Source organism: Bombus flavifrons, chromosome 12 (genome assembly GCF_040668555.2).
Source record: "Bombus flavifrons isolate JBK064 chromosome 12, iyBomFlav1_principal, whole genome shotgun sequence".
NCBI classification, from domain to species: Eukaryota; Metazoa; Arthropoda; class Insecta; order Hymenoptera; family Apidae; genus Bombus; species Bombus flavifrons.
In genome coordinates this window covers 11148138-11174882 of record NC_138453.1, presented here as the reverse complement: position 1 = coordinate 11174882, position 26745 = coordinate 11148138, and the positions used below count along the sequence as shown (strand labels likewise).

Genomic DNA, 26745 nt, shown 5'->3' with positions numbered 1-26745 from the left:
GTTCGAGCGTTAGTATGATTTATCGTGAAAAGACTGGTTTGCAAGGCTTAATGATAAATGCAGAATGAAACGATTTCAAGCATTACGCGATAGAGACAAATTCTAAAGACTCGGTGCTTAGTAGAGTAGATGAAGAAAGAATTTTAGAGCGAAGAGCCACCCTTAGGCATATTGCACACCATAAATTATGTGGTAATACGCAATCTTTCTTCCATTAAAATCGAGGAGAAAATTATCTCGTTTTTAAGAAACTTTGTTGCACGTTGAATAGATGTAGGATACAAATGTGCGAGTCTTCGCAGTTTTCTTTTAGAGATTAAATCGAGTGAAATCTGTGTTGACCGATTGTATCTCTCGTATTTGTGAAAATTGGAATTCTGGTTGGACGTAATTGGATTCCGTATCGAGCGTATCGATTACGATGAAAATGTAATTTTGAGAAATCGGAATTTAACGTAATTTATTCGCAAATTGATTGTCTTGTTAAAAGATTGAGATTAATTCTGACTTAATACTGCATTAAGCATAGGTTATCGTAATTGTGTAATTAACGTTACAATATAATTCCAGCTTTTTACACGTCAGCAACTATTTCCTCCTGGTTATTACGTTCATGCATATTATATTCATGGCAATTTATTACGTTTCCGTCGAACAACTGCTATTTACCAAATCTCGTAATTATACTATATTTCACTGTACAATCCCATTAGGCAAACATCAATTAACCCGAATGCTCGAAAGCATCATAATCCGTGTTTAAGCAATCTCAACAAATGTTGGTCTGTAAAAGCGGCAGTTGCATTCCAGGTGGAAATCAACCGCAGATTGCCTCGAACTTGCTACCGTCTGAAGAACACGTCTCGCTAATTAAGAGTTAGCTATCGTCCGACTCTATCTCTCAGTGAAAACGTAAAATCGAAATATAGGGCTCCTGTTGCATTCCTTCTCTCCAGACGAATTTACCATCTAACTTTCCGTTAGAGAATCCACTACTCGATATCACTGAATTTTTCTTCGTTTCTATATTTCCGCTCGAATAAAACGAAGACAAGTTTCGATGGAATTTGCGTACTTTGACTTGTGAAATTTTGCGAAATTTTATACCGAGAATTTTCAATAAGAAGATATTACAAAAGTTTGTTCCTCGGCGAATGATTAGGGAGATAAATTTTTGAAGATTCGTGAGTGAAACAGAAGATCGAAGGATGCTACGAAAATAATTTTTATTCAAAGTAAGCAAAATTCGAGTCTTCGTTAAAATTGGTTTTAAGTAGACCGAAACATTATACTATTAAATTTAACGACGAATCGTCCTAAACGTATTAACAGGCTTTAAACGTAAACTGATTATCCTTCAATAAACTCGAAACGACGCCATCAAAGATAAATCAGACGAGAAGAACTACCCTTACAAACTACCATTTAACTACACCGGCAATAACCGCGATATCTTTGTCCGATCCAACGAACAGGATAATCTTTCTGCGCTTGAAAACCATTTAAAAGATGTACAACTTCCTATTCGTTGCATCGAGTCCCATCGAGCAAACACGACTTCGTATATCGCTTCATTTCCATCCGTTGTCGGAACGTACAACGAGGAAATTGTCCCGTAACGAGCCTCTAAATTCCCATTAAACAAGGCCAGCGTGAAAAAGGCGCAACGACGAAAAAGCTCGCGACTACGGCCGTCCTTGCGGACAACGCTCGTGTCGTCGTGTAATTGAGAGACATTCAGAGTGCATTAGCGCTGCTGGCCAGGGGGCAGGCAGGCGTATTAATTGCTCATCAGCAGTAATGAAGGGTTTGTAAGCCGATATTAGCATAACTAACAGGTTTCCCGGTAATGAAGCCACGCTCACGGTCACGATGCCACCGGTCTCTTTATGTCCTCCTGGACCCTTCGGATATCCTCGCGTATATGTAGAAGACTATGCTCGATGGATCTTTCATTAAGTACACGGAGAATATCTTTGGTATAGATAATTTGCGGTTGAAACTTCGATGCATCGTGTTGCAATTTGGAAATTGCGAGGTGAGAAAGGACTATTACGTTTCTGGACTGCTACGTTTCTTATGGAAAGTATAATAATATCGTGTTTGTACAATGCAAACTGGAGATCACCGTGTAAAGTCGAAAGAGAAGCGGAAATAGAGATATATAGGGTCGGTTTAATTGTCGAGTTCATTTTTTTGAAAAAAATTGGCAAATCGAAAAATTCACATATAGTCGAATGTGATTTTTCTAGTTACAAACAATTTATAATTTCAGTCTTAAAATATTCGTTCGTTTTAATCAATTGAAGTTTCGTTGATAAATGGAATCCCATAATCGTTTATTTTACAATTCATCAATTTTGAAATTAGTGTAAGCCCATTCATGATTCTGAAAAAAGATATTAGTTCTGTTAATTCTAAAAAAAAAAAAAACTAACTAAATAGACCTTATCATGATTCTTTAATCGATAGAAACGCAGTCACCTGAATATTTTAAAACGAAGGAAAATGGATTTCAAAGTAAACAGTCTATATATTGTACTAATATCTTATCGGTAATTTCGCGAGTAAATTAAATCTTGGCAAAAATAGACAAGTGGCTGGATATTTTTATAACGTGGTATATCTCTTTACTAAAGAAACTAAACCACCCTTTACGATCCTTAGATACCTATAAAGTAAACCGTCTAATTCCTATCGTTCAATTTATTCTCCACAAAAATAACCGTAACTTTATCACGAATAGTCCCACGCTAACTTATCCAAAGCGAGTTCCTTCATCCATTGAACACGGTTTTCTCTCCGTAGCAGCCACGACTCTTTTCCAGGCGACATGATTACACGCTGTAGTCTATCTAAATAACTTCGTATCTCCGTCGAGCTTAATTTACCTGGTTGCCGTCCTGACTCTAATTACTCCAGATTCGATATCGTTTGGTAACACGGGCTAGAATAATAATTAAAACACGGTTGGATGAAAAATAGAGCAAAACAGCTGGCTGCCAGCGTGGAAATCAGAGATAACAACGATTTAACGAACCCCGACGCGATCCAGGGTAGGAATCGCGCCTGGAAAATAGAAGCTCACGATTGTGCAATAGGCTGGGCGTGGTTGTGTGCCTGATTGCGTTTCGTGGTTGAACGAAGGGAACGAACAGGATGCTTAATTAAACGCGTAAACGTTGATTAAGGGGGTATACTATGCAGGCGTCCGAAATTTTGTAAAATAAAAATTATTCCAGATATCGATGAACCGCATTCGTATAGTTTGTGTATTTTTATATTTGAACAAGTGTATTTTTACATTTTGATCGAACAAAGAATTTACAAATGTGGAAAAATATAACGTTGAAAATTCTGACATTCGTTAACGGGAACGTTAGAATTTTTTAATCCGCCACACTGGTACCTTCGTTCTAGTCGCTTAGAAGTTATACACCGGAGAACATGTTTCGCTCGATCGAACGCACATTTGTTTGTAAAATCGAAGTTCATCCGTGGAGGTAGAAAAGGACCGAAAGAGGAAAAGATGAGATCGCGCGATGTCGCGAGTCAGCCGATTGACCTCTTGATCCTCGGTATCTTTTCTCGGTAACCGCAATTCCACGAGGAAGCGAAACACTCAAGAAACTCGAGGTATGATTTCATTCGACTTCCTGCGCGAGAGAAGAAACGAGAGAAAAAAGCGAGGGAATCTCGTCGTAAACGTCACGTTGGGTGCGGCTAGGCAGAGCACATTTTAACTTGGGATTGTAACTTAGAAAGAGGGGAAGGAAGACGAAACCCCGAGGATAAAATGAATCGGTCGCAAGAACGGTGTGTGACACTTTGTTTAACTGGCCCGATGGCAGAAAGAGAAATATAAGAGAAAGAAAATGACTTCTATCGCGAGAGGAGAAAGTAGAAAAGGAACAAGTCGCTTAAAAGGAAGCTGAGAACAGCAAATGAACCAAAGATAGAAATAAAAATCGTGTGCTTGAAGAAGGCCGACGTTTAATGTAACCCACGAGGAAATGGAAATAGTCCAACTTAAAAATAAAGGAATAAAATAAAAAAACTAGATCGTCTCGTTAGCAGCCGATCAAGAAAAGACGAAACACACCTGAGAACAGATATGTAAATTACAAAACTTGACGAAGTAACTAAATCGAATCGAATCGTCTAAAAATCTTAAAATACAAGAATTCGGTAAATGAATTAAAATACAAATTCATCGTCAAAGATAAAAAAGAAAAAAAAAGGCAGTTAAAAGATACATATAAAAAGAAAGAGAGAGGTATGAAGCGAGATGAAAGGAGGTTGGATGGCAAGAGTAAAGAGCAGAAGGGAAGAAGCGGTGAAAGAGGGATAAAGAAAGAGCGGAGAAAGGAGGAGAGACGGAAGCACAGCGGGAGATAGAGCGTAGCGGGAAGCAGTGGGGCGATGTTGATCTGGTTAGGCTGGTGGGCAGCGGTCGTCGGTACGCCGCGGTCGACGTCGGTACGCCGGTCGTCGGCGAGAGAGGCGCGCGACGACCTCGACAGGGCGTGGCAGGTCACCGGTTCTTGTTCGCTGGTGCACAGTGGCGTAGCCACCGATCGGGTTTAAGGTAGGCCAGCTGCGAGGAATTTCCTGCGTGATTCCATTGCGAGCATCTGTTCTATCCATTCTACCATTGAGAGAATCTTAAAGCGGTCATGGTTGAACTTGAAATTTGCGAGGCAAGTAGATCCTTGATTTTCTTGTTTTATCATTTTTATTCAATTTTAATTTTGACGGAAAACTTGATAGTCAAATTTCAATTTCCATTTTCAATTGACATTACGGGAAACTATTTGCTTCTTTTGAAAGTTTTTAAAGAATTCTTTGATACGATTACATTTTCAATCGTACCACTGCTACGATCGATTTTTCTAATATCTTTGTTTGAATTTTCCTTTCCTCGAACAAACTAAGGTAACGTGTAGCAATAAAAACTATTAAATGGTATTCGAAAATCCTTGAAGAGTATTCAAGAAGTTTTGTCGATTTTTTAAAACAGAAGAATCTAAATAGAACTACATGGGCTTAAACGATCCAGTACGTAGACGATTGTCGATGAGGGTTAATAATGAATTTCTTTAACACATTGAGCTACCATTGGGTATTAAAAAATTTCGAGTGCTGATTGTAATTCCCGATGTCGACAAAGGTAGGTATCTAAACTACATCGAATTCGTTTGAAGAATTTAAAAGAGCAAAGATATTTCGTACTACAAAATCGATCACTTTATGTGATAAAATAGTTTCCAGTAGAACATTTAGCCGATAATTTGTCAGCGTTATCTCTGCAGATAATTCGATGTACGTTTCGGTCTTGTGTCGAAAATACCATGCGTGCGGAGAAATCGTAAATTCGTGTGGTATTCCTTTATGTAACGATGCGCCATGCTAGGTTCAACCGACGCCCGGAATTTGTGTCGAACAGGTATCTGAAATTCCGGTCACCTTCCACCTTTCGTTAATCGCGACCTTTATCTCGCTAGTAACTCGCGGTAGGGGAACCTTTACATTTCCTAACCTCTGATAATATTCAACGTCTCCATGGAAAACCTTCCACGCTTCGTTCCTCGTTAATTCATATACCATACTTCCCTGTACGTATTATATGCACAAAGATTTTGTATAGCATAGGATGCGATAAGACTATCAAGATCACGTTGGTAAAATTTGGAACAAATGTGAAATTAGACAAAGGAACTACATGATATTTGGCGCAAGTGTATATCTCACAGAGATCAAAAAGTATTTAAATAATCAATTATCTATTGTATTAATAGATATCGGTGTTCAATGGAACCTTCTTTAACATAAATCTAGGAATCGGTTTCAAATTTTATAATCGCGTCCCATCACGACGGTAATAAAATTCCAAAATGTTTCATCTAACGCGTACGATACACTCGCGAAAGTTTTCTATGCTAAGTGTTCAAATAGTTTGGTGAGTCACTTCCAAACTTACAGAAGCAGCAACGTCTTAGAATCTAAACTCGGGAAAGAACGAAGGTACGAGCGATAGCATTCGTTTTTACAAACTGTATCCGTTGTATGCCCAGTAGTGTACAACCCGACAGGGAGTCATAAACGTAAATTCCGAGCATCGGTTCATCCTAGTTCATTCCACGTCGTGTTTTGCATACTGCAACGCCATATAAGGCGGTACCGTGAGCGCGTAACAGCCCGAAGCGAATGCAGCAGCTGGATGCAATAGCGTTAACAAAAGTTATAACAGCGGTTACGACGTTTTTCGCCTCGTATGTCCCAGATTCGTGCTGGTTTATACTTTGTTCTTTGCGTCGAACAACCGTTCCATGTCCGGCTACAAATGTCACGAAGATTCTCTTCGACGTGTGCAGATTAGCGTATAGAATTGTCAGCTGTAGCAAGATTGCCAACTATATTAGGTTATATCGCAATTATAGTTATTATACAGACATGCGAAATATATCTGTTGCATATCAGGTTTCTGTGAAATATTTGTCTAGATTTTAGATTATTAAAGTAATGTACGTCAATTTGAGGAAGTATTGGATTAGAGAAAAGTGAAAGATAATATCCGTATGATTGGAAAAGATATCGAAGTTTCTACGAGGAAAAGAATTACAGCGATAATTATTCCTGCAATATAGAGTTTAATCTTGTAAAATCTAATTATACAGTCTTTAATGATACTTTTTAATGTTAGTCTCGAGAAAGAAATTATTTATTTCTACGTTGATGAAGATATATGGTTGAACAATTTTCTTCGATATTATAGTAATTAGGCAAAGTTTATTGCGAGCAGATTATTCTATCATTGCAAGAGACAAAATCATTGGAACTTTTTATATTCGGCATAAAACAAATCTTTCGTATGGTTTTGAAAGATAAATTAAATTTCTTGACAAGTATCTAAATCTTCTTAGATCAAGAATTTTAATAGCAAAAAGCCCATAATGGACCAATAAACTTCCAATGATATATTCCATTATGTTCTCGGCAAATTACTCACCAGGGCTAGCTTGTCATTTGTCAGCGACTAACCATCTTGGAATTTTTCACATATCGTAAAACGTTCATCTCATTAACTCGTCATTGTCATTGCACAACAGCTGTAGTGACGAGGCTTCTAGATGTCACAGACGCGACTTTTATTACGAACCTACCTCGAAGAACATGGTATAGTTGATGGAAGATGATTTAAACCCATAGAATAATTAAAGGACGTATTTTACGCGTCGTAAATCGGTGTCGAGAGGCGTTAAATATTTAGCTTTTTACAGAATTCATCGTAATTCTCGCAGAAAATTGTACGCGACATGGTAACACGTGCATGATACAAAATTAGACATTTTCGAACACTTAAAAAATTCAAATACTTTCACTTTGGTAAAGTGAGCAAAGTTAAATAAAGCAATGGAAAATGTATGGTAACCATCGTTATCGCTCTAAGTAAAGGAAACACTTGCCACGAAAAATATTTGCAATTCTACGAATAGAGTAGTCATAGTTCCATAACAAACGTATGAAGACATTAAAATTCCAGAAAACTAAAACTATAATATATAATATAAAAGAAAGACAGCAATTTCATGCAGAGTCGTCTTATCATTTATACGAAAAAGGAAGGGAATCTAAGAAAGATCTTGAAACTTAAACCAACCGAAGAACGAGATATAAAACGTCGACGAGTATCGGCAGTGCTACATTCCATAAATTCGTTCCCGGAGGCCTCGACTCGATTTTGCAACGGGCAAGCTACAGCGACTGTTTTTCCCCATAGAGAAACCGATGGACCGAGAGAAAAGATTCCACGGCTCCATCGCGACCAGTTAACGTGACGCTGTTCCGAGTCGGTGCTCTTCCGAGGTTATAACCGCGGCTTCGAGATCCTTCGGGGTCAAGAATTCGAACTTGGCAAGAAGCAAGCCGTTATTTTTCGAGGAACCTCGATCCTTTTCACGCTCGACCAACACTTTCTGTGGATCCTCGACTGGAAAGAATTCTCCTGTCCGTTTCCATAGTTCTTGCTTCATCGTCGTTCGAATCGCGTTGCAAATAGGACAATGTGATTTCCTTGATACGTTTGCCACCCTGCACATACGCGTGTAATAAGAAATATTATCTTTGCACAATCTTTTGTGAGAGGAATATTCTTTCCATACAATCGTGTATGTAGGAAATTCTTTGCCCGTGAAAATTTCTATCAGAGAAATTTTCCTTTCATAAAATTCTCTATCGAACAATTATCACTTCCTTTCCTTTAACAAAGTTTTCAATCGAAGAAATATTCCTCGCATAAAATTTTGTAGGAAGGAAACGCTTCTTTTAGAAAACTTTCTATCAGCGAGATGTCAAGAAAAGGTAAAGTTTGCCTGTTTCTATCGATTATTCTCTGTAAAAGATCTTCCATACCCGTTCGAGAATCGCATTGTCCATCGTAACGTGTAAATATGGAACCCAAATATCTAGTTGTGGAACAATAACGTAGAAAAATCATTAAACACACCCTGGAAGTTGTTGCGCTCGAATTTCGCGCTGTCTGGCAAGCGCGCGAGATAAGAGCGTGTTTGTGGAAGGTATAATTGATGCTGGACCCGGTCTGGGATCGCGTTTGCCCTTAAGAGTTTGGAACTGGGTGGAGAAAATATAGGTTGTCTTCGTGGCTGGGCCTTTGGAGGGCCGCGGTCGCCCGCGGTGCAACACGAGGATGATATATTCGCTGCAACTGCAGCTGCACCACACAGACACCACGGCTGGCTCGAGGTTTTGTGAGATTACGAAACTTCTGCTTGTATCCCTGCTCGAAGACAATGAGATGTATGCGCCGAGATGAGATTCCTGTGGATTCTGCCATCTTGAACGTCTGCCCCCAAGAAGGACCTCCTGTCAACTTATCCTCGAACTTTTTTATGGTTCCTTTCACTTTCTTCTTGTTTCTTTGTCAATGCTAGCTTTTTCTAGATATTAGTCCGATCGTGAAGGAATGCGTTCTTCGAAGAAATTTTCTGTATTCGTAGAGTTAGAATTTACGATGATGTAGCGTTAACAAATTACGTTCTAATCGTCGAGACTAGACTGTCTGACGTATGATATTACGCCCCCGTAAAAAGTGTAAAATTATGAATTACAGTATTTTCCTCCACGGTATCCAATTACCGAGTAATGGATTAAAAGATTCTAGGCTCCACTGAATCTCCATATTATCTCTATATTAATAATCGTATCAGTAATTACTCTATCGTTCTTTCAACGCAAACCTAACGATCCTCTGTTGCATTTCCAATTCCGGAAACGCTCCAATTGCTTCGTGAAAATCTCTCAACGCGGCTCATCTTCTTCTCCTTCTCCGTTTCCAATCTTACGAGCACTCAGCTAAATGTCAAAATCTTCATCCGATCCGAGGCAGAAAGAATCCCACTGGAAAGAAAAGAGCCACGACTCGCATTAAACATCTTTTTTTCTCTTTGAGAGACCGCTGTCGCTTGACAAGATTTCTGCACGCAGTCGGCCAAAACGAACAGACAGACTTCGTATGTAATCTAGCAAGCCTTTACGGAGCAAGGGTGGTAAAAACGATCGGGAGACGGCGGTTTTAATTCATGCTCATCAACGGATCAGGGAAAAATCTCGGTGTTCCGGGAGCAACGTTTTACCCTAAATACATTTTAATGAAATAGAACGTTCTACACGGCGTTGCACTGCTCGACAATTTCCACGCGAACGTTGCACGGTGCAAAAAGCCGCGGTTCGATCAACGAGGAGACATCGTGCACTATAATTTCCTGCTACTTGGGGGCGCCACGGCTCGCAGGCATAATTGATACCCTGATTTCAGAGTGGTAATTCATAATAATCAGCTAAGAGATCGCGAGCAGAAGCTTGCCTTTCGTACCAACATTCTATTCCGTACCGCAATTTAATATAATAAAAGTACGCCTTTTTCTCGTAGCACGGCACTCGATACAGCTCGACGATTTCTCTACGATGTTTAACGCGCGGCAAAAACATCACGGCAGGTCTCTATTTTGAAAAAAAAGAAAAAACACACGCCGTAGCATACAGAGACACGCGTTATAATTTCCACGTCTTTTGCGCTAGCCTCTCTGATATACTTGCTTTAATAACGAAATAGTTCGAGAGTTTGTTTCACCTGAAATTACGACAGGTAATACAGGTGCAAGTTTTCATTAGTTAATTTCTACTGGTAATGTGGTATTTTTGCGATGATCGTTCACGGAAGGAGGGATGCAACCGTGTCTTGTAAGGTATGATAGAGTAGACAGAAATTTAAACAGTTTTTCAGGATACCCCGGGATGTTTTTAGGTTGCTTATATGAAATTTGTAATTTATTACGTGAAAGGAGAGAGGAGATTAAAGAGAGTTTCAGGAATTTGGTGAAATTGAATTGTATTAGATTCTGCGAGGAAGACGATCATACTCTTGAACTTGTTGAAATCACAGAATCATTTTCCACGTCCAATGTATTTAAATTTTCCATAGATGCACGAACATCCGCGATCTGCTCGACTAGAAAAATGTCTCAAACCATCGCCTCAACCAAATCGCTAAATCCAATCGCAATATTCACCAACATGGACAAATATCAAATGCTTCTCTTCAACTTATCATTTTTCGAAAATATTTAGAGGAATGTGTGTTATGATCTTCGTGGCTCGTACGAATATTTTTGATATAGTTTGTTGCGCTTTGGCCCAAACAAGCCCAAACCAGCGTGCACGATTCGATGGCGTGAAACAGGCCTCGCGTCTGCATCTAATAACGATCCCATGACCCCGTTTTGTCTTGTACCAGCTAACAACTCGGCTAATTAACGTTCACGCGTAAGAAAACGGTAAGCGCGACGAGCTTCCATTCTTACGCTCGCCCGCTTTCGTATACCGTTAGCGTGGCTATCGGAAATTCGAAACAATGTTGGCCGTGTCGCCCGTGATAGATGGCCCTGTGTATTCCCCGTGGCCGTATTCTGGCGCGATCACAGTGTCAGCTGCAAGGGAGAAACGGGATAATTAGCCGTGCACCGAGCCGCGAGGTTCACGCGAGTAAACGGCGTGTAAAGCGAGAACCGCGGCACGGGATAATTTGTGCAAGTTCGTTGATCCTCCTTCTTGTCCTTTTCTTGTAATTAGTCAGCGAGCCGGCCGACGAGGAATAACTTTCCAGCTTCGCTACTCGGTTGCCTGCGCTTGTTGTAACCGTGTGCCGAGAACGGTCGGAGAAACTGGCTTTTTCAAAGTGGCGATTGTGAGAGATTATACCTTGGTTAACGCGCTCTGAAAATTTGAGTTCGAGTCAACGAAAGGGAACTTTCTAATCGAAGATGTATGCCACAGCCGTTTATTTTCTTTAGTTCGCTCCAGGTCTTCCGTAACTTATAAAAAGTTCATTTTTATCTAAACGAAGCGTATATTATTGCACGTTCCTTAACACATATTGTTAATATAAGAATAAGAATGAATGGTTCTCACTGCAACTTCGTAGGGTTTCGAAATAACTTCGTACAGTGAAAACATCCACTGGAGCTTCGTCCTCCAAGTCGATGCGAACTATTCAACTTAGAGATCCACCATCGCGAACATTTATCTCCAAACTCTTTTGCCACGAAAGCTAAACAAAAGCTGGAAACAAATCTAAATCGTTCCTCAGCTTCGTAAAACCCGACCACACGATTTACTCGGATCTGGATGTTCGGCTGGCGTTCGCGGAATGCACGAAGACCAGGACGAAGACCGGTCTGGGGTTTGCGTGCGGCGTTCGCGTTAGAACGCTGAATATTTCATTCATAAGCTAGCGATCGGCGTATTCCGTGCTCGCGAACGGAGCGCACACGGGCAAACGATCGTAGTACGATGTGAGTGGCCGCGAACCGTGCAACGCTAAGCGGGGGTAAATCGCGGCGAGTTGCAGCCGCAATTACGATCGTGTGGCCCCCGTGAATGAAACGCCCGTCCTTTTTTTTTCTCTCCTCTTCTTCTTCCGCCTCCTTCCTCCGTCGTTCCGCCTCTTTCCTCTTGCTACGTCCTGCACCGTGATTCTATCCGTAGCGGGCAGCTCGAGCCGACTTTTTGCGGAACGGAGGTTTAATGAGCGAGCGCTGCGCGGCGTTCCACGCCGCTGAGGATGCCGCTTGTTGCGCAACGAGAAGAGACACCGCGCGGAACGCGCGACCTTCCGCTGGGTCGTGGGTCACGCCACGCGTTCAGGAACACGCGTGGGTTCCGCTGATTCAGACGACCGGTGGGTGCACGCGTGGGTGTCATTGTTCATGATCATTGTGAATGAGCATGAAGAGAAGGTGGTTTTAATTGGCGGAGCGGAGTGTTTGTTTTTGGCATTTTATTTTAAGGCGGTTTGGAGTGTTTAGAGACCTCGTTGTATTTTTGTTGGTTTGAATTATGGTAGAAATAATTCCCACGTCTGTCTTTCTGTTCCGCTTTCTATGGATAATGGTCGCGTGTTTCTTAAACCTCGTGTCGCTCTTACGTTTTCACATTTGACACAGACTTAAAGGGCGGATCACTTTAATAAATCTATTAAATGTCTTTTAAAAACGTTATATACCTTGTTAGGAACTGTGCAACAAAGAATTTTTACCTTAGCATCCAGACACCGTCGAATTGTTTCCCAATAAAAACCAAAGCTGTCAAATAGAAATAACCATCGTCCTTGTTTCTTTTGCAGAATTTCCGCGAGCACCGGATCGATGGAGCGGCATTGCCCCTTCTTTCGGAGGATCATTTAACCGGGCCTATGGGAATGAAGCTAGGTCCAGCCCTGAAGCTTCGCGCGTTGTTAGCCCGGAAGCTGGGCGCTTGCACGGTCTGTTTGCACTGTGCACACTGCCATCAGACACCTTTGCCGGCATTGAACGCGGCCGCGGCTGCGGCAGCCGCGTCGCAACAGCAACACCAGCAGCAACCGCAGCAACAACAGTTGCCTGGAAGGCGGCCGAGCAGCACAGGAAACTGACAAACAATGGCGGAGACTCCTCTGGGCCCGGAGGGCACGGTCACGCCCTCCACGGACCCGAACAGGGCCCTCAGGATAGAACGGCGCGTATCACGTCCCATACGCAAGCCGGAAGTCGTCTTCAAGAAGCCCATCAAACAGTGACGCGGACTACGCGACAGCGCGTACACGTGACCGCGGATGCTGTGGAGTTCCGGAGGCTCCGCCTTGTCCTTCATGTTATATTCCTTTTTCCTTGGACGTTCGACAACGAGAAAGAGTTTCGTATATATACATATGTATATGTATATTATGAGAGAGAGAGAGAGAGAGAGAGAGAGAGAGAGAGAGAGAGAGAGTACCTGGAGAAAAATTGCTCCGTCTCGGAGGCGAAATTTCACTTTGCTGCGTTGTACTTACTTATAGATGACTGGCTCGTGGAATCGAGTGAAATCGTGCGTGGGAGTAGATGACTCTTCGAGAAAGAGAGCGAAGATTGGGAATGCGAAGGTTGAGTAGCCAGAGGACTTAGTTTTTTACGTTGATTCGATGTAGAGTTTGTAGTGTGGATAAGAAGTTTGTGGAGGTTTTGTTGTTCTTTTACTTTTTGGGACGAAAATGGTATTTCATGTTTGATTTAATTTTTGACAGAATTCTCGTTGTTACGTACGTATGAATGAATTTCTTTTTTCGTTCCTATTCATATAACGTTGTTCCGACGAATGTAGTGTGCGATTTTGATGTAATGAAATCACATCTTCAGATGTTTAAATCGTTAAACCGTAAGCTTTATCTTCATCCAAATTTTTATAACTTTGAACTACAACGATTATTATAAGGAAAAAACATAAAGGAAGTGTAATGAGTAGACATCTTCTAGTAAACTTCTTATCCGCACGCCGATCCGAAAGCTCGGCAAACCATCGAATTTAAAATGAAATTTTCAATCGACGATTACCGTATCCTTTAATTAAATCGTAAACCTTTAGGATGATCGCCAGTGCCTGAAACAAGAATACTTGTCCAGAGAATCTGGGCAGCCCGATTCAGAATTTCATTCGTGAAATCTTCCAACGGTGCGATTCTCTTTGATTTGTAATTCCTTTGTCCGGTTCTTAAGAGACTTGTACCGCTGGTCATGCTAACAGATTCTCTTCGACGAGCAGGAAGTGGAGGGTGACTAACAAGTGTTAGCATTCTCGCGTTCTGCCGCTTATAAATTAGAAATAGACACGCGATGAGCATAAAAGAGATGACGCTGCGTGATAATCAAATTAATTGGGATAGTAATTAGCGATTAGACCGCTTGGTTTGCGTGCTTATTCAAATAACATCCTTCGGTTGGAGAAAAAAAAAAAAGAATGGCCAACCGGAAGCAACGTGTTCGATTCTTCGTGAGCAATTAACGTGTCAGGATTTCAAGATCGGTTTCACGCGGAACTAATAGCCTCGAAATCTCCGGAATATCGACTTAGCGATGGAAATTAACGTTTTAGAATGATTAAAGCGCGAATTAATGTACATTCTGCGAGATCAACGAAACGAGTGCCTCTATCTTTAAAAAGTCTTCCACAAGGCTAGCCTTTCTTAGATGAACGAAACAATGGAGACAATTGGCAATTTTTAACGTCAGTTAGAAATTCGTAATGCTCATCGATGCTGCTCTTTGTTACCTGAAATTGAAGCTTTCGAGCGAGGAAGATTCATTGTACCGGGAAAAATTATTCGAGTTCTGTTGTACGATAAATTTGTAGATTAGAAATCAAGCAAATACATTAGTTTGCTTGTCTCTGAACTATAAAATGTCCTAGTAATATTTGTAACATCTTTCAATTGAATTTGAATACTGTACAAGGGATGAAATGTTATATTAAAGATAAGATACAAAATTAATTCTGCGATACTACGTACAATTTCATTAATGCAAAAAAGCATTAGAAAATGTGTTTTGGATAACAGAGATTGTAAATATATTTTAAATAATGAAGTTAGAAGCGATAATAGTCATCCAAGATGAACTCGAATAATTTCGCGGAAACACCGAGTTCGACAAACACAGATAGTAAAGCGTCGAACGACGATTCTAATCTTCGTCGTCGTGTGAAGAATTAAAATCGTAAACGACGATAAGAAATAAAAAGGAAATATTAAATAAGTACATACCGCAGTAGGTATAATATATCGAACGAACTAAGTGAACAATTTGTTGTTTAGTGAGAGCGTGTGAAGAACGAATGAGTGAAACAGTTGTACGAACGAGAGGGTGAGCGTGAGAGAAAGTATGGTAAGAAGAAAAAATGAAAAAGAGACAACACTTTATTAGCGAAGAAATAAAGAAAAAGGAAAGAAGAAGAATTTATGTGCAATAATGACGAAAGGGAACGTTTCTTCGATACGGTACTTATATCTAGCTGTACGATAGGATGATACGTATTTGCTCAAATCGTTGTTTCTTTTATATATTTTAACAAAGTTTTTATATGAATGAATTATAAATGATAAAATATACTAAATTATATTTTTGCTAACGTTCTACGTGCAAACCACACGGAGAAAATCCACGAGCGGGTAACATTCATATACCTATAAAGAATATGTATACGTAACGCACACAAACGCATACATACACGCATAGACACGACATTACAGAAACACGAGAATACAAATTAGAAGCCGATACGTTGGAAATCGATATAGATTTACGAGATGGACGGACCCGTAAATATAATTTAGGGAAAACATTGTAAATTAATCTTCTCCCTCTCTTATTTACAACGTTCAACGTTTATTTATTTAGCAGTAAACCCGTTGCCTTATTGTATTCATGTAATAACAATTTAGTCGTAAATAGAAAGAGAGATATTCTTAGACGAGCGAGTCACCCAGGACGATTGTTAGAATGGAAGAGTTGATAAGTTGTGAGACGAGCAGTATTTTTAGATTTACATTAGCCTGAATTTACTGCAGACTATTATACGTTTATAAATATTATGTATACATACACTTATACGCGCGTTCTCGCGCACAGTACATCTGCTCGTACTTCCAGCTTTCGGTAAATCCGCGATCCTTTACATACTTTGACCGTTACATGTTAGTAGTACGTTAACAATTTAGTAAAACAATTAACGGCATATATCGGACGAGGTATAGAACACAGATTAAAATTAAACAACCTGTCCCAAATCAAACTCAAACTGTTATGGTTACCTGCGACCCAAAGATATTCCACTTTTCAGAGTTCATTTTCAATTCTTAGTTGTTTCCTTCCATTCGTTCTTATTAGACAAGTACCAAGTTTCTCGAAAATTTTATTATATTCAACAGACTATCTGCTAAACATTTTGAAAAATGAATAAACGGAAGGTTGGACGACACGAGCGGACATTAACCGAGCTAGCGGCTTTTACTTAAAACGAGATCATTGTACATAATGCTTAAGCATTTATTTATATCGTGCTTTTACAGAAGAAGAACCCGTAGTATTTTATTTAGTTTCGTAGCAGAGGTTCATGCACATCATTACCGCGTTAGCACGAGATCGTTAAATTGTCGGGCAACAGGATCGTTTTGGGGTGCGAACGGACATACGAGTAGCGAGCTACGAGATACGTGTGTTTGTGTTTACTGGAGATAGAAGAAAGTGGATATAGAAAGGAGAGGATATACAGAAAGGAGAAGTATGAGAGGAAATTCGTATGCATATCGACTTATTTAAAAAATATAAATGAGAGAATATATGTACAGAATGAGACGAGCATGCTGGAGAAAAAGAGGGATAAAGAAGCGGGCGATAAGGCAATCTTGTGATACTTCGATGATTTTATTTTCCACCTATCTTTTTTTCTCCTTTCACCCTTCGTTTCCTTCTGCAATTTATTTCCGCATCCAATCATTACCATTCTCCCATGAAAAACTTCCTTCCGACATCCCTTTTTTTATTTCTCCATCGCGAGCCTGTCGTGTATTATTTTACTGATTAACTGTCATATTATGTATAGTAGAAATTAATGGTGAAAAGAGAACAAGAACAGTACATTGTTTCTGTTAAAATAAACCTTGTTGAAAAATATCTATGCCTGGTCAAGTTGTTTTCGTCAGACCCGAAATTGCGCGAAGATCATGCGATATTGTGTGAAAAATTTCACAAAAATACGAGTTTAATTTAAGGGGGAAAAATAAAAAAATTTGAAGGGCAGAGAATTTGGGAAGAAATCTCCCATTATCTTTGAAACAAATTTATGATCAAATTTATTTTTTATGTGGCACATCTGGTGAACCATGGTTTCTGCCATTATCTCACCAATTGTTAATGCTCGTTCCTTTAACTGCGTTGCGGAAGCGAATCGTATTGTAAATTTGTCTCCAGCGGTGTTCACAGATCCAACCATTGTCTGGGTTGATAGTTGCGGATATGATATTGTCATTGCCATCCAGAGGAGGTCCTTGATCTTTGCCTTTGGAGTCGAAGGAACTCGTCACTCGCGATGTACAGATTGGGTGGGCTAACATGACGGCGACAGCCAGCTACAAATGGTTTTGTTCAATATACAAGAATCGTAGAGTAAGACGTTTGATAATTGTTAGCAACGTTCATTAGTTTTGTGGAATTTTTGTTGTTCATCCTAATTTTCAGATTTCAGAGAAATACTGGTATTTTATTTCTACTACTCTTAGAATACGTAACTCAATGTTTCCATAGAAATAATTTAATAAAATATTAGGTCTCTATATTATTCTCAGAATACGTAATTCAATGTTTTCATTCAAAAGTATCTCAAAATTAAAATCAGAGTATCCCATAAAACACCGAAGGGAAAGTGTCCCTATTTGTATCCTAATGCCTGACAACTAAACGACCTATTCTACTTGCAGACTCACGCCAAGCCTCGTATTGTATTATACTTTGCAAATAAAACTAACTAAAAGCTTCAAATACTGTCTACCTTACTACAAAATTACTTAACGAAACACACATTTAAGTGAATACTCAAAAATTAAATACTCCTTGGAATAAATTACTTTTGGGGGAATATGAAAGCAAATTCTCATGTAGGGCTTACCTCGTACATTTTTCGTGAGTTTTAGTTTTTGAATCCAATTATTACGAGCTATGTAAATTTTCGTAATAATAAATTCGAATTATTGAAATAACAATAATTATAATGGGAAAGAGGTCCGTCATTATCTTTGAAACGGACGTACTATAAAATTGATGAGTAAATTAGTTTTTAACGTGTCACACGTGGTAAATAAAAGTGTGCTCAAGCAACTTTAAATAACAATTATTTATTGTCATAAGGTAGGTACAATGTTTCTTTGATTACAAGATGCGTCCGCGTGTAATTGTACGTTAGATCAATCTATGTAATACAAACAGGAGACATCGCTTAATATAATTCAAATTTCAGCATCCTTGTTCGTGTCTTTCGACATTCATAGTGATTGACTTCATACTCGTTTACAGTTTAGCCTGAAAATAAAATATTTCCAATTATCTAATCATTATCCTTAACTTTATGACAATTTATACTCTTTCGATCATTTCTAAAACAAACCCACCCCAACGTGAATAGCAAGAACTCCATCCTCCTCTCCTTTAGAGATTTCGATATAAGCATCGCCATTCTGTTGCACGTTAACAACCTTTCCAGTGCATCTTCTATTCTCCAAGTTACCAGAAATCACGTCACAGTATTGACCAGGAGGCAAGCAGGTCTTGAGGGTGGCTCTCAAATCATTCCGGTCATTGTTAAACGCAACAAATCCAGAATTTCCACGACAGAATGCAATCTGATTGCTGCCATTGTCCCACCAGTTCTTAATACTTGTTCCTTTAACTGCATTGCGGAAGCGAACCATGTTGTAAATTTGCCTCCAACGGTGTTCACAGATCCAACCGTTGCCGCAACTGTTGTCTGGATTGATAGTTGCAGATATGATATTGCCATTGCCATCATGAGGTGGTCCTTGATCCTTGCTTTCGAAGTCGAAGGAACTCATCACTCGCGGTGTACCGAAGGGGTGGGCTAACATGAAGGCGACCGCCATCTGCAAGTAGTTTAGCTCAAAATATAACAGGCGAAGGATCGTAGAGTAAAACGTTGAATAATTGTTAGCCATGATTCGGTAATTTTATGGAACTTTGTTTTTCACCCTAATTTGCAGAGTTCAGAGAAATACTGGTATTTTATTTCTATTATACTACTCTTAGAATACGTAATTTAATGTTTCCATAGAAATAATCCAATAAGATATTAGAACTCTATATTACTCTCAGAATACGTAATTCAGTGTTTTCATTCAAAAGTATCCCAAAATTAAAATCGGAGTATCCCATGAAACATCGAAGGAAAAGCGTTCTTATTTGCTTCCTAATGCCTGACAACTAAACGACCTATTCTACTTGCAGACTCACGCCCCCGTGACCACACGACTCGTGCTACGCTTTGTAAGCCAAATGGACCATAATTATCGTTTCCAAAGCTCCAAATATTGCCTACCTTACCGTAAAATTTCTTAAAGGAAAACACTTTTATGTAAACGCTAAAAAATTAAGTACCTCTTGGAATATAAAAGCAAATTCTCACGCAGGACTTACCTTGTATAGTTTTGATGATTTGTAAGTGAGTATTTGATGATTGTCACGTTGCGTGTCGTGATTATCGACGAAAACGAGGGCATCTTGAGAGGGTAAAAGACCCCATTGCTCTCCAAAGTTGACGAACCATTTCAAAAGATTGTTACCCCGGAACGAGTTGGAGAGTTCGGAGGCGTATTTGAACTCAATTACCACAGCCTGTTGGTTGTACTCGCGTTTAGAAATTGCCTCGCCGCCATAATCGATCACTTCTTGGTATATGTATGGCTTGGAATTTGGAGGGAAACCATGCTGAGTGTTCAGGTTCTTTACTCTCGAGTAAATGATGTTCAAGTCGCTTGGCCACATGTGCTTGGCAGCATCGATTCTGAATTATATATACTGTTAGCAATTTCCCGCGCGATTTTACATTGTTACATTGAAATCATTTATTTAATTAAAATAGAATAGCATAGACTTCTGGTAGAAAAGAGCACCTGAGATTTAAATTAGAAATTAAAAATGTATTACTCCATTTACTGAGTCAAGCGTAGCAACTTTAAAACACAAATAATTCACAATTTGTGATATAAATAATTCCTCGATCATTGTTGACAAAAGCTCTACAATTCCAAATGTTCCTCACCAAAAATCTAATTAACAAGTAATTAATTAATAAATAGCATCTATATTGTAATATATTTCGGCTCTTAAGATTTGTCGAAATGACGAATATTTTTGCTGAAAAAGACAATCTATCCTGAAATATTATACAAACCGGAAGCCAGCAACACCAGCGTCGACAGCTTCATTCAAGAAATTCACCAGCTTCGATCTGACGTATTCTTGACTCTGATCCAAATCATGAAGACCAGTCAGTTCGCAATTTCGCACGTTCTGTGGATCGTTGTAGTTGTTAACCGAGCAAGGTTTATGGAAATGTTGAGCGTGGTAGGGCACTTGATAATATTCGTAGTGGTACGTGTCTGCTCTGGAGATTCCAGTGCCATGAGCATTGTTCAAATTGCCGGACATGTGATTCAGGATAGCGTCTACGTAAATTCGGACACCAGCTTTGTTGCATCTTGCAACCATATTGATAAATTCTTCTTTCGTGCCGGATCGCGTAGTCCAAAAGTAGGAAATTGGTTGGTAACGTTCCCACCATGGCCTGTTAGCGATCACCAGATTCTCTTGTAATGGCGATACCTACAGTGATCGAATCGCGTTCACAATGAATTTTATGCATTCGATACATTGTAATAAAAAATAGGAAGATTCACGAGTAAAAAGAGAGTTTAGCCAGTGATGTACATATTTAATGAATGTAGAAGAAATTTTTATTTCGAATAAATTACTAACTTGTGAAATAGGATTAGTAGAAAGGGATAATTTTCTTGTACTCTAGTACTATGTTGTGATTGTGACGCGTGAAAATCAGGTTTCAGATAAAAGAGTTATGTTTGTTTCCCTCTTATAGATATCATTTCTCCAATATTATTTTGTGTGTGAAACTAATTAAGCACTTGATCGATAATAATCATAAATGATAAATTAATCGAACAATAATGCGGCTTAAGATAATCGCTGATAGAGGGCTTTATTGTTATTTACACCTGTGAGAAGAGATTCTAAAACCACCCGAATTTTCTATTAGAGACTTAACTGAAAATAATTCATCTATTCTTTATTCGTATAATTTAATTGATAACAAATATTCAAGAAATTTTTATACGTCAAACGAACCAAATATATCTCAATTTTCAAAACACCTGGCTTTATCACGAATAGTATTCGTATCGGAAAATTATTTTATTTCATACCTGCACTCCGCCGTATCCCATTGGCCCAAGAAATCTTTCGCATTCCTTTGCGACGTCGTTCCATTTCCATTCGAAAAGATGCACGATGGTATCGTGGCCAGGAACAAAGTGGGGGTCTTTGTTCGTGGCTCCACTCGCTGCCAATACAAGTACAGCTAAAAACGTCGCGGTCGCCAACATCGTGGTCAGTTTGTGTTGCAAAATGCTCTGCTTCTTAATATATAACCTATCGTCGCTTACATAATCGCTTTCTGTATCCAAAGGTCTACACCCCTCTGCCACGAACTACGTTTTATCGATACGACTCGGATCTATTGTCTATCCCACGGAATCATACATGGTACTTATCTTCTTATCGCCGTGACAATGAAACAAACAGAGCTGTTAAAGCAAGCAGAACAGTGGAACCTTTAATGTTGCGATTTCATTCGGTTTAGGATAAATTTTCTTCGATTTTAATTTAACACGATATGAAGAAAAAATGAAATGCTGGAAATTTGTTTAGATTAAATAAAAATTCATTTACAATTAGTGTTATTTAATCATAGAATCGATTAAAATATTGTCACTGTCACAAGCAAAAGGTTTTAAATACAACTGTCGTTTCCTAGTTCTCGATTTCGTTGAAAAATCGGTATTCAAGTATCGTAATATTATTGGAAGAAAGGCTAAATGTAAGTATCTGACTGCATTATGGTTACGAATGATAAGATACGTCTATAAGTGTGAAAAACACTTTGGTAGAAACAATGTATCATTTTTTATTAAACCGTTGTTTCTTTTCAATGATATATTTCCCCAAGTATTATGAAACGTGATATTTATTTCTGAATCATCATTCTGTCTGATAAAAATGATAGTTGGATTGTGTATATACTCTAAGTATTTCCATTTGCAAAACATTTGTTACAGAAATATTGCTCTATACGATACTGTTTAATAAATTTGCAATATTTATCACGAATAGGTATCTTGACTCATGACAAACGTGAATGAAAGTCATAACAAATGAATAATAATTTATAGAAGTACGTGACTTGTGCGAATAATTAATGCATAATTAATCACAAGTTCAAAGGCTACTAAAAATATATGCTTGAAACACCTAGAGCTCGATTATCGTAATAAAACACCATCCACGAAGCATCGTTCGCTTAGTTGTAACAAGAAACAAACGAGGTATTTAATTCTCAAATATTTTTAACATTGTTCCTGTAACATATACATCACTCGTGTGTCAAAACATCCTCGTTAAGTTATTTTCAACCTACCAGAAGATTCCCGTTGTCAAGGATTGAATCTGCCATAAAATTCTTAATCGTCGACCTGGTATCCTGAAAGATTTTCGAATGACCGAGGGAAGAACGCGAGTAGGCTGACTTCACGTTTGGCCGAGCATAATTAAGAGCGACCGTTAATTCAGCAAAGGATCAGGCAACGCACCGAGCAGCAACAGGCAGCGATGCTGGTTGTTATCAATGGTCGTGCCGCGTATATCGTCGTGAAGCTTATAAAGTAGCGGGCTGCAAGCGTACGATTTCGCTGCGGGTTACAATTACGAGCGAGGCGCGTAATTAAAAGCTGATGTCCCTCATTTATTAATGCTACCAGACGAGTTCAGCCGCGCTGTCGATGCACGGCTGCGCCGCACGCTCGTTTTAATGCCAAACATCATCAGTCTTCGACCATGGTCTTCTTTGTCCCCACTTCTTCCGATCCGCCAATCTTTCTCCTCGCTATATAATGCGGCGATAATGCTGTGGAAAAATGAAACGCGAAGGTAGGAAATTTAAATCGTCGTATGTATAATTGTATTTGGAATTACGTCTGAATGCTGTTATTTATCAGTCTATCTCGTCTCAATCTAGTTCTACTCTATTCCATCCTATACGTACTATATCTCGGTTCTCGCTTCCCACATACCATTACCCACGTATATCGTAACTCCTACTTCATTTTTCATATCTAATGCCCGGATAATTTGCATATTAGACCCACGGATCTCACATTGTATAAAAAATTCATTGTGAAAGAATTAGCATTGTACATTGCAGATGTATAAGGCGAGTAGTTAAACATTAAAAATGTTAAAAATCAACCTACAATTTTCGGGGAAAGTGATGCTTCCGCGTGCCACCTCTTCGTACATCATATTCTCCGAATATGAAATTGGAAATTTTACTTATCTTGTACTATCCTTATACTTGTACTGACCTTATTTTTACCTTACCTTATACCGACCTTATTTTTATCTTATACTCGTCTTGTACTTATCTCATACTTAAGTTCATCTCATTTCGGTTGGGGCACCATGTAAACTTAAGTGATTTTTAGAATTTCTTTTACTATCTATTGTTTTACAATCGTGTAGATAGTCACCTCTTATACATATTTTCCACGTCTCCTTATTTATTTGTTTAGGTGGGATTATTGAACTAAGATGTGGAAAAGGGAATGTCAGTCACACGATGATGAATGACGAATATGAAGAATGGAATGTGGGTTAAAGAATGTTAGATGTGGGATGGATTGTTGATGTCCATTTGATATGGAGTAGAGAATGTAAAAATTGAGAAACGAAGAGAGGAATAGGAAGTGTGAGACTTGCAAATATATCTTTGTCGAATTCGAAAAATGTTGCGAAATATTTTAAATATAATTTTTACGTTCTATCGAGGGCCAGTTTGTCATCAGTGCAACTCCCATCAACTTTTGTGTCTCATTTGCATATTTCTACTTTGAAATGCGAACACATTATCGCGCTTATCAGTAAGCTTAATGATCATTGCTCGGCCTGATGACTCAATCGATTTTACGGCCTTCCAGATGATTAAAGTAAAAGGCTAGAGTCCATTTTGGATGCTGAAGTATGTTAAATAAGTTGAATAGATGCAGTTATTCGGCAATCTATTTATTGCGTTCCAGGCAAATCTGTTTGTCGGTTCGATATTATCAATATTATAAAATCAAGTAATTAAGTTACATCGGAAAGTAAAAGCAAAAGTATGTTGCTATTTATCGTAACTGACATCAATACATTAAGATAATTAGTCAATGAATCGTAACATTTATCTTGATGTTTGTATCATTTAAACAATAACAATTCTCTTCATTGTTATCTATAAATTATGGAAATGTTTATAGTGACTTTCACTTTGCAAAATCATCTAGGATAAGACATTTTAGATAATTAAAATTTGACTACACTGTAAATATTTTGTACGAGAGGATCGTAACTATTACGGCCAGTTGAGTTTATTTGTTACACTGTATATATTTTATTTAATCCAGATGAAAACTGTAATATTTTGGGAAAAAGGTTGGAACGTGATGTTTTAACGATATCTGATTAATGTACTTTGAGAGCGAAGTACTTATCATTGCGATAACATACTAGTAGTCCAACAGGTTGGTTTATTGATCGTTACATAGAGATTATTAAATGTGTGCATATATTGTACCAGAATATGATACATTTTCAGGTAAAACAGATAATAAGGTACAACAAATAACAGGTAGTATTGTTACGAGTAAAAAATATTTCGACAAGTAGGTGATGAATGAGTATTTCTAATGATAAATTGAATTTTCTAATGTAATTTCAATCGTTTTGTTACTTACATCGTATAGTAACAGTAGAACGTAATCAACGGTGTATGAAGCACGTTATTGCATAAGTTGCAATACTATAAGTCAAATATACGAGATTATTATTAAGTAATTACAATTAAGCGATCACTCAAATTTTTGCATTGGGTAATTTTGTTGCACTTGAATAATCCCATTTCCTTGTCCTTGGTGTTCAGAGATATGTGCTTTATCTCTTATATTTGCAATTTACAATTAGTGACACATATACTGGAAAGTCTATCACTACACAGTTAACCATTACTTCGACAATCAGTCTCACTGTCGCATAAATTCAGCTAGGAAATAGCTCGCATTCGATTTACTTGTAAAATTGCTGTTCTCAACTTGCAACCAGTGAAGCTACCTCTAACAGAAAGACACGTCTTTACGATACTAATAACACATTTTACTGCTTCACTTATCTTCCTAGTCATGCCTCTTCACTTAGGTTTATTTTTAATCGTATAGATTCGCTCAGTGGATGATTATCACAGCCAGGCTCTTTAAATCGATCATTAACGTCGATACAACGCTCAATAACGTATGGCACGATGGATCGTTCAAATTTCGCTCGAGCCTTGCGTCACAATCATCAGGATGTCGAAAATTATAATTATTCCTGGTACGCTTACCATCTGTCGCCCGTAACGAGCAACGTTAATTTTCAAGAAGGTTTTCAAGAAGGTTTTCAAGTTGATGTGCCGCGATGATTCTCGTTGATCTTTAACCTTCTATCGTTTATTAAACTTCCGAACGATCAAGGTTGTAAATATCCGCTCGTGACGGTTCATGTATCACGAGCTTTTTTCATTCAACATAATTTTGTTACACTCGATACGCGATCATCAAAAGTAGAAAGGTTTTTATCGGTAAAAAAAGAGAAAAAAAAAAGAAATTTCAATGGATTTAGTACATCAGGAAGGGATAAAAATGTCTTGCTTCGTTATTCCTTGACATCACGCTCTTCTCCCTTTATTTCAACTCATTTGGCTACAGAATATCACAACATGATAGAGATCGAACTTTAGATAGAATTGCACCGATCACCGTTAAACTCATCGATCGAATCGCAACGTTTCTTCGCTTATAACAAGAATATGGCAGAAAGTTGTAAGAATGGAAAGAAAATTTGACAAAAGTTGCTTGAAATTCGTCATAAATGTAATTATAATCTACCCTGTAGAAAAATTCAGATCTTTCTCGCACGTCAAAAAGTAATGGATTATTTAGATTAAAATTTTGAGGAAAGGATCGAAATAAAAATTGAGAAGATAGTTGTCTCGATCGGATCGATTGAATCTCGGTGGGATCGATGGTAACACTGTAACGGGTAGTTAACGCCCTTAGGCTACTCAACGACATATCATTGTTTATTAATTAATTTTTTGTTATTTTTTTACGCACACCTTACGTACAAAACAGCAGAAGTAACGATGCGCACGGACAGACAACGATACACAGATTAAGTAGACTACACCACATTCATAAATATACTCTTGACACTTATGCAACTGAGCCGCGTACAACGTGACGATAATAAAATACAATTCTCCGACAGTGACGGCTGCGATTTAGCTTCACGGTTTGATGCCCGGTTCCGTTGTTCTCCTTTTTTATGCGATTATCATCGACAACATGCAATTTCCTCCACACCTGTTCATCATTGAAATACCACTGAGCTTTGTACAGTTCTATCGAACAGTTTTCTTCTTACAGCTATTGGCAGAAATAAGATTTCATCGTGT

General features: G+C 38.6%; 2 protein-coding genes across 4 annotated transcripts in view; one reads left to right on the top strand and one right to left on the bottom strand.

The window, feature by feature from the left end:
- Positions 1-17039, top strand: part of LOC138185405 (uncharacterized) — a 251665-nt gene extending 234626 nt beyond the window's left edge. For 2 of the 3 annotated variants that reach the window (XM_069124293.1, XM_069124294.1), the window contains one exon: positions 12701-14857. In XM_069124293.1, coding sequence (XP_068980394.1) covers positions 12701-12988 — 288 coding nt within the window. In that variant the 3' untranslated portion in view covers positions 12989-14857. Of the gene's footprint in view, positions 1-12700 lie in introns of all 3 variants that reach the window. The other variant, XM_069124295.1, reaches the window with a different exon arrangement.
- A 1198-nt stretch (positions 17040-18237) lies between these two features.
- LOC138185394 (alpha-amylase) lies at positions 18238-21634 on the bottom strand. The gene is made up of 5 exons (XM_069124281.1): positions 21371-21634; positions 20326-20756; positions 19569-19935; positions 18530-19018; positions 18238-18440 (listed from the first exon to the last, which is right to left on the bottom strand). Exons 1-5 carry the CDS (start codon positions 21548-21550, stop codon positions 18429-18431), a joined length of 1479 nt encoding a protein of 492 aa, XP_068980382.1. The 5' UTR covers positions 21551-21634; the 3' UTR covers positions 18238-18428.
- Between the last annotated feature and the right edge of the window lie 5111 nt (positions 21635-26745).

Excerpts from the sequence above, each read along its gene's own strand:
- LOC138185394 (XM_069124281.1), bottom strand. The coding sequence starts at position 21,550 with ATGTTGGCGACCGCGACGTTTTTAGCTGTACTTGTATTGGCAGCGAGT. Across the intron at positions 19,936-20,325 it reads GCTGGTGTTGCTGGCTTCCG|AATCGATGCTGCCAAGCACA; the intron begins GTTTGTATAATA and ends TATATAATTCAG. Across the intron at positions 19,019-19,568 it reads AATCATCAAAACTATACAAG|ATGGCGGTCGCCTTCATGTT; the intron begins GTAAGTCCTGCG and ends AACTACTTGCAG.